General features: G+C 36.9%; 1 protein-coding gene across 2 annotated transcripts in view; it reads left to right on the top strand.

The window, feature by feature from the left end:
• PLCB1 (phospholipase C beta 1) overlaps window positions 1-13,869 on the top strand; it is a 638,677-nt gene that overhangs the window by 462,236 nt on the left and 162,572 nt on the right. For both annotated transcript variants that reach the window (XM_072943830.1, XM_072943831.1), the window contains exon 10: window positions 4,486-4,632. In XM_072943830.1, the coding sequence (XP_072799931.1) occupies window positions 4,486-4,632 (147 nt within the window). The remainder of the gene's footprint in view (window positions 1-4,485; window positions 4,633-13,869) is intronic.

Below are 13,869 nucleotides of genomic sequence, written 5' to 3'. Positions count from 1 at the left end.
CTCCATTCCTTAGGAGATTCATATTATTCCTACTTTGGCTCTAAGTGTTTCAAACAATATATATGCTTACAAGGGTCTTTAGGTGTCATTATATGAGTGACATGTCCCATTGGAAACATACCAATCTTTAATTGAGAAAATATGGATGGGCTTTATTTTTAGCCCTTGTCAGCTGGCGTGATCCTTCTGAACTTAACTTCTCTTTCTGTTGATATTACTCCATAAAATCATTGCATTGCTTTTCATTGTGGTTTGATGCTTCATGATCTCATTCTAATATGGGACGTTTTGTTTTAATTTAACTAGTAATCATCCCTAAAATTTTTTTTAATTTAGTAAATATTCTTGATCATCTATTTTTTTTTAATTGAGTATAGTCAGTTCACAATATTAAATCAATTTCTGATGTACAGCATAATGTTTCAGTCATAGATACACACACACATATTTATTTGTTTTCATATTCTTTTTCGTAGCTTACTACAAGATATTGACTATAGTTCCCTGTGCTATACAGTAGAAACTTGTTGTTTATCTATTTTACATAAAGTAGTTAATATCTGCAAATTTTGAACTCCCAATTTATCCATTCTCACCCCCTCTCCCCACTGGTAGCCATAAGTTTATTCTCTATGTCTGTGAGTCTGTTCCTGTTTTGTAAATAAGTTCATTTGTGTCTTTTGTTTTTAGATTTCACATATAAGTGCTATCATATTGTATTTTTCTTTCACTTTCTGGCTTACTTCACTTAGAATGATAATCCCTAAAATATTAAACCACTCAAATTCAAGCTGGAAGAGACTTAAGAGTCATTCTAGTTTATTCATCCTATGGCTGAAGAATTTGTCCCCGATCAGTTACTGCTGGCAGGAATGGAAATGGCATTTCTTGTACTGTTGCTAATTTGACTAATTTGTTTAGAAAAGCAGTGTTGTTTCTTATCTTCATTCTCAAGGTTTTTCATTCTTCTGTGTGCTTCAGTGGACCTGCAAAATAAATTGTAAGCAGTTTTGCAAAAACAGTGAAAGGTTGGTGGGAAAGAACTGATGCGTGTAAGTCAACAGCAACAGCAATATTCCAGTTGGAGGTTATGTGCAACAGAGGGAAATTCTCTAAGGATCTGTTTTCGGTCCCAAAGCCTTTACTAGTCAGAACTTTATTTTTAGGCTAATTCATTATGCCAGAAACATCTGCATTTTTGCAGATGAACTCTTAACCCCTCTGCTGATGCACAGCAACTTGAAAACCTCCAGCTCCTTCTGCTTACTTTCTCATTGGCTTTGCTAGCCTTTGACATATCTTTGCCTAGACATTTGATGCATCAAAAGCCTTGCACATTGGCTCCTTTAGTTAACAAGGCAAAGCTTCCAGGTTGAAAAGTTGCTCTCCAGTGTCTGCTCACTTGCAGTCTGCTATCAAATTCTGAACAGTCCTCCCAACTCATTCATTGTTCTTATTCAAGGATAGGTAAATTCCTCCACTGGTGATTTTTAAATTATTTAAAATAGTTAATTGTAAATAATCCTCAGGAACACTGATTCACCTATTTTTTTTAACATTTTTTATTGATTTATAATCATTTTACGATGGTGTGTCAAATTCCAGTGTAGAGCACAATTTTTCAGTTATACACGAACATATATATATTCATTGTCGCATTCCTTTCTCTGTGAGCTACCATAAGATCTTGTATATATTTCCCTGTGCTATACAGTGTAATCTTGTTTATCTATTCTACAGTTTTGAAATCCCAGTCTATCTCTTCCCACCCCCCGCCCCCTTGGCAACCACAAGTTTGTATTCTACGTCTGTAAGTCTGTTTCTGTTTGTATTTATGCTTTGTTTTGTTTTGTTTTGTTTTTAGATTCCACATATGAGCGATCTCTTATGGTATTTTTCTTTCTCTTTCTGGCTTACTTCACTTAGAATGACATTCTCCAGGAGCATCCATGTTGCTGCAAATGGCATTATGTTGTCAGTTTTTATGGCTGAGTAGTATTCCATTGTATAAATATACCACTTCTTTATCCAGTCATCTGTTGGTGGACATTTAGGCTGTTTCCATGTCTTGGCTATTGTAAATAATGCTGCTATGAACATTGGGGTGCAGGTGTCATCCTGAAGTAGGGTTCCTTCTGGATATAAGCCCAGGAGTGGGATTCCTGGGTCATACAGTAAGTCTATTCCTAGTCTTTTGAGGAAACTCCATACTGTTTTCCACAGTGGCTGCACCAAACTGCATTCCCACCAGCCGTGAAGGAGGGTTCCCCTTTCTCCACAGCCTTTCCAGCATTTATCATTTGTGGATTTTTGAATCTGATTCACCTAACTCTTGCTTTTTTTTTTTAACTGATTTTAATCTAAGCTAAAAGTTATGTTCAGATCTTTGACTCCTATGAAATAGTAAAGGTAGAGAAGATAACCCAAAGATTATGTTAATTGACCTATAGGACTTTAACCAGGTTTATATTCAATTTAGCAGTATTTTTATAGGTTTGGAGATTTTCATTTTTGTTTTGTGGGGGTTGGTGACACATGTATATGTATGTGTCAGTGTTTCATAGTCTCTTGTGTATCACGTTAAGTCATCTTCCTGATTTCCTCATTAATGAGTTAAATAAAACTTTGACACATGTTCTTTGGCTTGTTGCAGAGTATAACTTGATCTGAATTATAATATCCTCCTTTGAGAATAACAAATAGCTTGTATAGCCCCACATTTCTGTCCCGTACCCATGAGAGATGTCAAAATTAATCACAAGCATGGTTCAGAATCTTTCTCAACGCAAGTGCCCAGAAGGCACCAGAGGCAATACATGGAAATCGATGCTAAAGTTAAAACGAATTTGTCATCCCTGCCCTATTGGCATATGTTTTGTTTTAATTGCTTTTAAAAGCTGCTGATCATGTTGTAGGCGAGAGGTTCTTGTCTTGTCGCAGAAAGAATTTAGAAACAAGACACGGAGGTCAGGAAAGCAAAGCAAGGATTTATTAGTATGCTCTCAAGGAAAGAGCAGGCAGACCCAGGTGGGTAGCTGCCCCGAGTTTCCTAGCAAGCTCGTTATATGGCTGTAAAAATGACTGGGCAGAATATTTATTGGCAGGGAGGGGTTTGAGTTCATCTTTCCTGAACTTCATCCCAGCTCCACCTTCCCAGGTGGGGAGGAGGGATTTTTTGTCCTTATTTAGTCTTGATCAGGAAGTTGAATGAGGTCATAATGAACAAAAGGTTACATTCAGATGGTGGGGTATCATAAGCAAAAGGTTACATTTGGACAGAGGGCATAATGATCGAAAGGTTGCAATCAGATGGTGGGGACTCCTGTCCTGTCCCACCCTTCTGCCTCCAAGACACTTGTCAACCCAGAATTATGAATTTTTGTCAGTCTGGAGGATCCTGTGATTGCATCTTCACGAAAGAATGAACACACACACATGCACACTTTTTTTTTTTTCTGGAAGCATACACACCAAGATTTTAATAATAATTACCTCAGAAGGAAGAGTGAAGATATTCAGGAGAGTTTCAGTTTTCCTCTCTGATTGTGTCATTTTTAACTTTTCATGAGTGAACATACACCACTTTTATATTAATACAAAACTTTTTCAACAACAGAAGAAGAAATATCGCACTCCAGCTTTAACTTGCAAGATCTCTAGTCCTCACTAATGCCCTGGTGGTTATTTTTGTTTGTTTGTTTTTTCAGGCTTTGATTTTTAAGGTTGAAGAAACAAACTATGGTGATGAAACAAAATCATGGAGATGGCCCCCTCTCTCTGTTTTATATAAAGATTACTTTCATGAAGATAAATAATTAGCTGAGTATTTAGCATTAGTCACCTCAGAAAGGTTACAACAAAAGAAAAATTCTAACTAGAATCTGAGTAAACTGAAGTGTGAGTCATATTTCTCTCATTTGAAGTCTAGTCGTTCTAAATAAGAAATTTAAAGACCTGGTTTTTATAAGCATTCAATTATTTAGCCCTCAGTTCTGATCATCTTTATTTTCTGTTTTAGATATAAAGATTATTATTTGAAAATATTCTCACTCGATTTCAAATAATAAAACCACTTGTGAATAACGTTTTTGATAAGTAACATACTTTTGTAATAGAACATTGGAAAGTTCATCTCTAATTCTGTTGCTGAGAGATAAACGCTGATGGTGTTGATGCAAAAAGTTGATAACCATTCTTAGACTTAAAAATAAGAGATTGATGTTTAGGTATTTAAATCCTGTGAAAGTCTGTGAGATTCATGTAACCGCAGTTTTCTCTATTATTTCTGGCATTTGGAGACAATTGTAATGAAGTAGCATGATCCTAGACTACTGTTTACACATATTAAATTGCAGCTGGGGCTACTGTCTTCTACTTTGGAAGCTACCAGAGTTTTCTGGGGGGGGGGGGGAAGTTAAGCCCATGATACCAGAAACCCACAAAAGTAATACATTCACATTCTTCTTAACTCTTCATTTCCTCCAGGACAGATATCAGTGGACGGATTTATGCGCTACCTGAGTGGGGAAGAAAACGGAGTCGTTTCACCTGAGAAACTGGATTTGAATGAAGATATGTCTCAGCCCCTTTCTCACTATTTCATTAACTCCTCACACAACACCTACCTCACAGGTATGGAATTGATGGTTCTTTAACAGTTACTTTAGCCAGTCTCACCAAATTTCACCAGCCTCTGCTCACAGTGGTTCAGAAGGGAAGGCATACTTCCCTTCACTTCCTGTGAAAATCCTCTGAGAACTGGGGTTCCAGGACCAGAGATGCTACCCACAAGCATTAATGTTGTTTCTTCACAGCATGTCTCATCCCAAGTTGTCAAGTCTTCTAAAATGTATCATGTCTGGTGTCTTCAGACCAATGGAATGTTTGTGTAACCGAATTCATTCTTCAGTGAACTTCAAGCCGTTTACAATCCCCCCCACCCAGTTCTCTGGACTGTTTTTGTCTACAGGAAAAGTTCTGAAGTCCTGAATAACTTTTGCTCGAGGCAAATTAATAATTTTGCTCAAGGCAGATCAGGGCTTTAGACAGAAACAAATTTCCATGTGAGTGACACTTTGTTGTAAATACTATAATAAAGGAGGAAAAAACAACACTGTGTTTCCTAATTTGGCCCTAAATTGAGCATTGCCATGGTTTTTAGTAGATGGCTAAATAGAAAAATATTAAAACATATATATAATCTGTATCATCTCAACATAGTTTAGAGTTCAAATTTTTAATGAATACAGGTTACAATAAGTTAAAAATGTTTTGTAATCAAAATGCATTTCTTGCAGAACACTCTGATTACTGGCTCTGGAAAGACTTTGTAAAAAAAAAACTACAGGTTAAAAGGGGGTGGGGCTTTTAAAAACCTTATCACTCTTGGGCTTCACACAGTCCGTCACCCAAATGAATATGTAAGATAGCTAGACCGTAAGACCCACAATGCAACCAAAGTCTGGGGCCTCATTTGGTATCTGTAAGCTGGAGAAGCTCGCCACGCTTAGGGGAATGTTTTGATGTGCTTGTGGCTCATTGCCTAGGGATGCACGATTTGTGTTGCAGGACAGACCAGCAATGTTATGCACGTAATGACAGGGAGATCCCAGGCCCTGGATATTCATGGAGGTGTCCAACAGGATTTCACAGGGTTCAGGCATCTGGCGAATAAGCAGTTCTTTCTTCTGAATTCCTTAAGAGGGTCCATTCTTCTAGGCACAAATGTATGTTGTGTTGGCATCAAATCCAGCATTGGCCTGGTATCCCACACTTGCTGAAAAATGGCTTAGAAGAGAGATGACTCTTGGACAGAGATGGCAATATGGCCTCTAGACGGCTGCAATGGAGTGTCTCAGGATGATAATCTGTGATCTAGACCATCTTGCCATCATACACTCTGAGTTCTGCAGTCAGTCGAGCTGCAGCTTGCATGTGCTACGTGAGAATTGGATGGCTCTCAGGCTACTCGTGGCCTGTTTTGTTTCAACTGCATTATCTGCTAAGAGAGATTCATACTATAAAACTGATCAGATTCATGTTTGGCTTATCCTAAACCCTGCTGTGGTCATCTCTTGCTGCCTCGCCATTCACACCAAAGCTCAGTGGCATAAAACAGCCACCATTTTATTTTGATCCCTAGTCTATATGTCAAGAATTCAGACAAAGTGCAGAATGGAAAGTTTGTTTCTGTTCCCTCCTGTCTTGGGCTGCAGCTTGGAAGTGAATACCTGGGTGTGATACAGACACCTTGGTGTTGGAATCATCTGGCGGCTTCTCCACCAGCAAGTCTGGCACTTGGGCTGGGGTTACCCAACACCTGGGCTCAGGTAGGATTTTTGACCTGATGGCCTACAAGAGGCTTGGGATTCCTCACAGCATGGCAGCTCCAGGGTAGGTGGACTTCTTACATGGCAGCTTATAGCTGCAAAAACAAGTGTCCCGAAACATGGAGGAAGTGTAATTGCCTTTTTGAACTTGACCTCTGAAGTTCTATACTGTCATTCTGTTTATTTCTCAAAACAGTCACAACCCTACCCAGCTTCAAAGGGCGGGGACGTAGACCACAGCTCTCAATGGGAGGAATGTCAAAATATATTTAACTAGCCCAGTTTTAAAACTACCTCAGGTTTCATAACCTCAAGAAGAGAGTGACCATTTATCCCGTTTTCTTGGATTCAGCTTCTTAGACGTATTATAAAAATGTTGCCACTCCTACTCAAGTTGGTAAGCCTTTGTAAAGGGTGTTTTCCTTCTCAGTGGTTCTTAATCTTATTTGGTATCATTGACCTGTTGGGCAGTCTGGTGAAGCCCATGGACCCTTCTAAGAATGCTAAATACATAAAATAATGTATATAGGCTCCAAAGAGGAAATAAATTCCATTGAAATACTTTTATCAAATACTAAAAGACAAATTTGTGATAAAATTGTGTATCTTTTATTAACTTAATTTAAAAATTAGTATAAATAATACATATGATATTTGCAACAATTGATATATGATATGAAAAGGTCTGTGATTCCTACTGGTTGACAGAGTCATGGTCCTGCTAATAATACAGTGATTTGTGACTACATTCACAACTGAAGGGAATGTTAAATTGCACATAGTGATTTGAGTTAAAGATGTAATCTTTCTTATCCAAGTTGGAGGAGGTCTGTAGAACCTCAAGTGAGGAATCTAGATCTTTGACTTGATAGGATCCTAAGAAAAAATAACTTTAAAGAAGTTGGCACATGTTGGAATCTTGCATTATTCATATGCTTAGAGCCACTCTTAAAAATACTTACTGTATGTTCAGTTAAATTTTGGACATTGTATGTGGTTTCATTTATCTGAAAGTCACAATATGCAGTAATTTTACCGAAAGTCCTTCTTAAGTCCAAAAATGAATATATTTACATCCATTAATATCTATATTATTTGCCATATAATTAGTAAGGTTATGATACCAAAATAACTGGATGAGAAGATTGACTGGATATACATTCTACTCTTTTTACCTTCTTTCAGAATATATTAATTTTTTTCTTCCTGCATATCATTATGGACTTAACAGTTTTCAGATTTTACGTGGGTTCACTCAACCACAGCCACTAGTCTCCTTTTAATGTTCAAGTTGTCTTGGTCAGTGGAAGCGTTTTCTAGGCTGGCTTCTCTCTCCTCTTGACATGACTCATTGATCTTTGAAAATGTCCCTACTTCCTGGCACATAAAGATCTCCTAGGCTCACCCTGTTCCTTTCTGCACCACGCGTGGACTCAGACTTTTCCCCCAATGAGCCTTTGTTCCTTTTAGTGTGAAAAAATTGTGTCTGGGTAACTGGAGTTTGAACCCTGTGCAATGGAATGTTCTTTCTGGACCATTTCAGTGACCAGAGCAAGCAAAGATTTTTTTTTTCCTCTTGTTAAGGCACAAAGGTTCACACAAATATTTCTGCTCCTGTCTTCCAAGTTTAAATTTTTGATTCTATAGCTGTGCTTCAGCGATCAATCTCGATACCTAGCAAATTACATGTAATTACTCATTTGCTTTATTCACAACACAATAATAGCTCCCAGAAATTTATTCAATATTAATACAAACAATAAAACTGCAGAATATTGTTCAATTTTTCTCAGCAGTTACTTTTTTTTAAACTGCATTTTACTAAGGATTTTTAGTCCAGTTAATTTCTCCCAGACTCACTCATTTGCCCACCCTCTGAATAACCTGCTAACCATATATGTGGTAAAGAATTCGGCTCTACTGTGTCAGTTTGGTTTGGGGTGTTAGCATATTTAATGGCTAAAAGTTTTCAGAAGATAGAGCTTTCAGCTACTAAAAAAGAGAAGAGTCCGCTCTATTTGTTGTTGAAAAAGGAACTCAAATAGCTGTGTTCAAATTTCTGTACAATGATTTCCTGTCACCACCACCTGATATACATGATTTTTGACCAAATGACCCAACTCTTTCCCCAATTTTTAAATTTCTAATTGTATTAGGATTCACATATTTTCAAATATTCAATTTTTAAAACTATGTTACCTATGTCAGATCATATTCTGATGTTTAGGGTTTTTTTCTTTTTTTATTGAAGTGTAGTTGGTTTACAATGTTGTGTTAATTTCTGGTCTACAGCATAGTGATTCAATTATAAATATGTGTGTGTGTCTGGGTGTGTGTATGTGTGTGTGTGTATATATATATATATATACACACACACACATACATATACATATATTCCTTTCATGTTCTTTATCATTATAGGCTATTACAAGGTATTGAGTGTAGTTCCCTGTGCTGTACAGTAGGACCTTGTTGTTTATCTACTTTCTATAAAGCAGTTAGTATCTGCAAATCCTTAACTCTCAGTTTATCCCTCCACCCCATCCTCTTCCCCTCTGATGACTGTAAGTTTGTTTTCTATGTCTGTGAGTCTGTGTCTGTTTTGTAAATAAGTTCATTTGTGTCGTTTTTTTAGATTCCACATATAAGTGATATCATATGGTATTTTTCTTTTCCTTTCTGGCTTACTTCACTTAGTAGGGGTTTTTTTTAAACTCATCGTGCTCACTTTTCTGAACTAAATATTATCATACTAAGGTTTGCACTATGTAAATCCCCATTCTCACAGTATTACCTTGTCCTAGTACCAAAGTCTTTTATTTTCCTGCAGGAGAATTAGGAAGAAATCTATATAATTAACTAAAAAAACTACATGTAAATTCTAATGTAGGCTCTTGAGGTTTTGCATGAAATCTTCTTTTGACTAATAGGTAAAATTTGGATTAACTTTATATGATATTATTAGTATCCTTGTTTTAATTATAGATAAACCTAATGTGGAACTCATCTCTGAGACTTTCAGGTAAATATAAACATCTGTAACATGGAAATTTAGACTCTGCAGATCCAATTAAGAATATTACAAAATAAAATTATAACCAAGGTATAACCCAACAGAATCCAATTAAATCTTAAAATCAATACCTAGAAAATGTTAGAGTTTATATTTTACAAGCAGTTCCAGAACAAGTAGAAACTTTTTCTATAGAAATATTATTTCATAGAAGGACTATTTGGTGTAAAAAGAAAAGTTTTCTTATTCAAACAAGTTTTTAAAATCCCAGATATAAACAAGGTTGGCACAGATTACAGATTCACGGTCGGTAAGGCTGTGACCAACAGTCACCCCTCCCCTAAAATGACCAACCTGCTTATTTTCTTGGAGCATTTTAAGAACCAGTATTCCTGAGAAATGCCAGTCTAAATTCAAATAAAGAGGATTCAAACATTTGGAATGTTTGGGGCATCCAAAGGAACTGTAAAAATTAAATACACAGTATCAAAACTGATCACTTCAGCAATTTATTATTATGTCTATTTCTCTGCTCATTAGTGCTTTGTTGACTATCAAGACACCCAGAAGGAAAAATAAAATTGGATCATTGAGAGAAATATGTGCACAATATGAGTTGATTTTTAATTACGATGGTCATTTTCTAGGGTTTGGGGTAGATTTGGCAGTACATCAGGTAGTGATTATGTTTTAAATTACTGTTTTTCCTTGAAGAATCTACCCTTGTGACTCAAAACAAGATTCTCTCAGGACTGAACAGCGTGCATTCATTTCAACCTACACTTTGTCAGCCTGTCATAAATCTTCTCTTACTCCAAACCGTTGGGGAGATTATGACTCCATATATTCAGGAAAAGCAAAGTGGCATATCTCTGAATAATAAACATTTTTATTCAGCTTGGGAAATAAAACATTAGATTTGAGATTTTAGTTCTCTCTCTGATGAATTAAACTGATTATCCAACTCTTCTCCTCAGGTGTGTGTTCTTGGCTGCAAAAAAAGTTCTAAAAATGGTGGAGTTTTACCCTTTTGCCCTCATCCGTCATCCACTATGACCCCAAGCTTGGTGTCACTCCCTTCCTTCCCATCTCTTGTACTCATTCAGTCCTTAGCACATGCAACCTCTTATAATTTATTTTTCTTTTAAAGCATACACAGACCTATGGAAGTTGGGGGTTAGGTAGAAAGGAAAGAAGTTAAGCTTAGCAAATAAAGAGGCCGAGTTTAAATATGCCTTTAACTAAATTAACTCTTCTAATCCTTAATTTCTTCCTTTGTAAAATGAAAGTAGGTTGAAACAGCCAGGATATTTGGGGCTATATATGAGAGGATCCTCTTACTGAATGGCTGAAACATTAAAGAACTGAGTATCTCACACAGTACGAAGTCCAGAACCAGAGCTGTTACAGGTTGATTGAATCAGGGATCCATTGATGCCATCAGAGACCCAGATGCTTTCCATCTTTTTGCTCTTCTTGTGGTTCCAAGGTGACTGTGCACCCTGAGCATTGCCTCCCTAAGAGATAAGATCCACCATGTGGCACAAGGAGGGTCCCTGTCTTGTGGCCCTTTGCTTGAGTGAGCTTTCTCCTACCCCATCCAGTAGACTTTCCTTTACACCCTATTGAATGTTGGTCAGAGTTACACCACAGCATACACAGACCTATGAAAGTCGGGGGTTAGGTAGAAAGGAAATTAAGCAATATCATGGGCCATAGAACTACTGTGACTGGCTGCTAAGAATTAAGATTCACCCCCAGGGGACCCTGAAACATATGAGAATCTAAATAGCATATTCTGTTGGCAAGGAAAAACAAAGGGCAACCAGCATTCTAATATTTGGGTGAAGGTGTAAAATCCCTGGCAAGAAGAACCTTCTCCTTTATCAGTACTTGCCTCCCCACCTAGATGGTGAGGGTAAGAACTATGTCTTGTGTCATTTTTAATCCAAAGGAACCAGTATTTTGCCTCCCACAGATGTTGTGTTTGAGAATGTGAACAGATCCTTCTGTAAGTAAGGCTTTTGATTAAAGTTCTTTTCCCATCTACTTAAACCATCCCATGGTGATTGAATCCATGTTCAAAAGAGTTTTGTGATCTCACTGGGGCAGCAGGCAGGCAGTATGGAAGAGAGAGACCAGATCAAACTTACACCCTTGAGACAGTCAAGGTGAACAGCACATCCTCTGTATTTTGGATACTTCCGTTAAGTGTAGCTGTTGAATGATGTGACCTGAGAGGCTGACGCAGCATTAAAAACAAGCAGAAATGGTCTTCATCTCCATTTATTGAAGGAGACAGTGCTTACTGAAGAAAGCTACTGACTTAACAAATGTTTCAGGTTCTGGAAACTTCTTACCCTGGAGATCGACGAGAAGACAATAGAAAATGATGACTATAAACATAAGTAATTAATCGTCATACTCTGCAAGATGAGTAACTTCTCAGAAGTCTGCGTTAGTAGGATTGCTATTTTCAATTTTCTATTCTCTTCCATCCATGGATGCCTCGGGTAACATGAGCCAAAGCTCAAGTGAATGTCGCCCAGCTACCCAAAACGAATGCAGTCAAGTGAGAAGTTGCAGAGCTATGACTTGGGGCAGTATTCTGAATTAATCTGAGATGGAACTTCAGTTCCAAAGTTGGCTTGGAATCATGGGCTTGGAATGTACTCCAGAGGGTGTTCACAGCCAGGCAGAGATGATGTCAGATACTAGTTTCAGAAACAACAAGGGTTGAGTGACTCATGACTTATCATTAATCCTAACCCACAGCAATCCCTTGGCCCCAGAAGCTGTATTTATTGGATCTAATCAAATGGAAATGTCATGGGTGGATGGGATGTAATAATGAGAAGTAGGAATTTTAGGGAAGAAAAATAAGCCAGTTTTGAGATTTTAAGCAGAAAAGGAAAGAGTAATGGAGAATACTAATATACATATTTGGAAAAAATCTCCATCCGTGAAGGAAAACACACAGAGAACCTAATGTGCATTCGAAGCAATAGGACAATTATGGATAAATGTGAGTTTTCTGATGGTTTCTTTGGGGGATTTCCATTTTTGATACAGATTATATATTTTAAGAATGAATAAATTTACCTTAGAGGAATTCTTTTGGGCTTAGAGGGTCCCCATGTTGAAAAATAAACACAACACAGACACACACACACACACACACACACACAGACCCTCCCATTCTTAGTTTTTTTTTTCCAGAACCATTTCCATCTCACTAACCCAAACCCATGCCTCATCATGTCTTTCAAAACAGTGACTGATCAACATTCAAAAAGTACATCAAATTCTTTCTATTTTTAATTTGAATGATAAAAATGCAAGCAAATTTAAAGAAATGTTTCTGGAAACTTTTTGAATCTTTCGTGATAGAACACTACTGTGGATCAGGTATTTATCCTACCTTCAGTCTATCATTAAACGTTATCTAGCTTATAAATCCATGGCAGCTTCCTTACTGAAGTGAGTAACACTTAATAAAGTATTAATGAAATTGCACATTATGTAATGGTATTGGATATAGTCAGTAGCACATTTAAACAATTTCCTGGGCAGTACGCAGAAAATCTGCTCTACTTTTTAATAGCCATGCAGCTCTCTGCAGGGTCTAGCATTTTTAATGTTAACCTGGTACTTGTTTGAATTCTACATTTCTTTAGCTAAAGCAGTCCTCCCTTAAGCTTGGGAATAACACATAAATGACTGTCATCTTGTTTTCACTCCTACTGTCCCCTTTTTCTTAATGCAGCAAAGACCTTAATTATAACAAACTTTGAGGCAATTATGAAAGGCAAATTGATTACCTAGCATAAGGAACTTTCTAGATTATTTTGTCAGCATTTCTACTTTTGCAAACACACTTGTGTGTTTAAAATGCCCTATTTTTCCAGTAAAGAGAAGTGATCATGCAAACCTACTTACTCAGCCTTTCAGTGCATTTACTAGTGCTCTATATAGAACCCAAGAATGTCACCGTTGTGCTGATATTGGATGTTGTGAATTGCTTATAAAAGTAAAATCAAGCCAATAGGTTTAATTCCATTTTCTTCGTCCTGTGTTTCTCCACAGGGCAGATCTTGTCCATTTCAAAGTCATTTTGACAGTTTTCATCAACATACTATCTTTTAAATGAGTGATAAAAAAGAATGATGGAGGCTTATAAAGTCAGAGATACTCTTTAATATGAAAAACCAAAAAGTTCCATTTATGTGTTGATGGTGGGCTTGTCTCAAAAATTACTTACTATTAATCTTTTAAACAATAATTTATCAAGAAATTAGTACCTTCCATTGACTTAAGTGAAATAGAAGTAATTTGACTTCCATTCCCACCCTGAAACTTCTCAGGTGCCTTGATTATTATAATTTTCATCCTTTAGCTAGATTATTTCAGTTCTGCTCCTGAAGGTTTTTTATTTTGATGAATTTTATCTATTTTTCTTTTGTTACTTATGCTTTTGGTGTTATACCTACAAAACCATTGCCTAACCCAGGTCACAAAGATTTACCC

Source organism: Vicugna pacos, chromosome 19, assembly GCF_048564905.1.
Source record: "Vicugna pacos chromosome 19, VicPac4, whole genome shotgun sequence".
NCBI classification, from domain to species: Eukaryota; Metazoa; Chordata; class Mammalia; order Artiodactyla; family Camelidae; genus Vicugna; species Vicugna pacos.
Note: the sequence above shows the minus strand (reverse complement) of the source record. Positions and strands in the feature narration are given on the sequence as shown.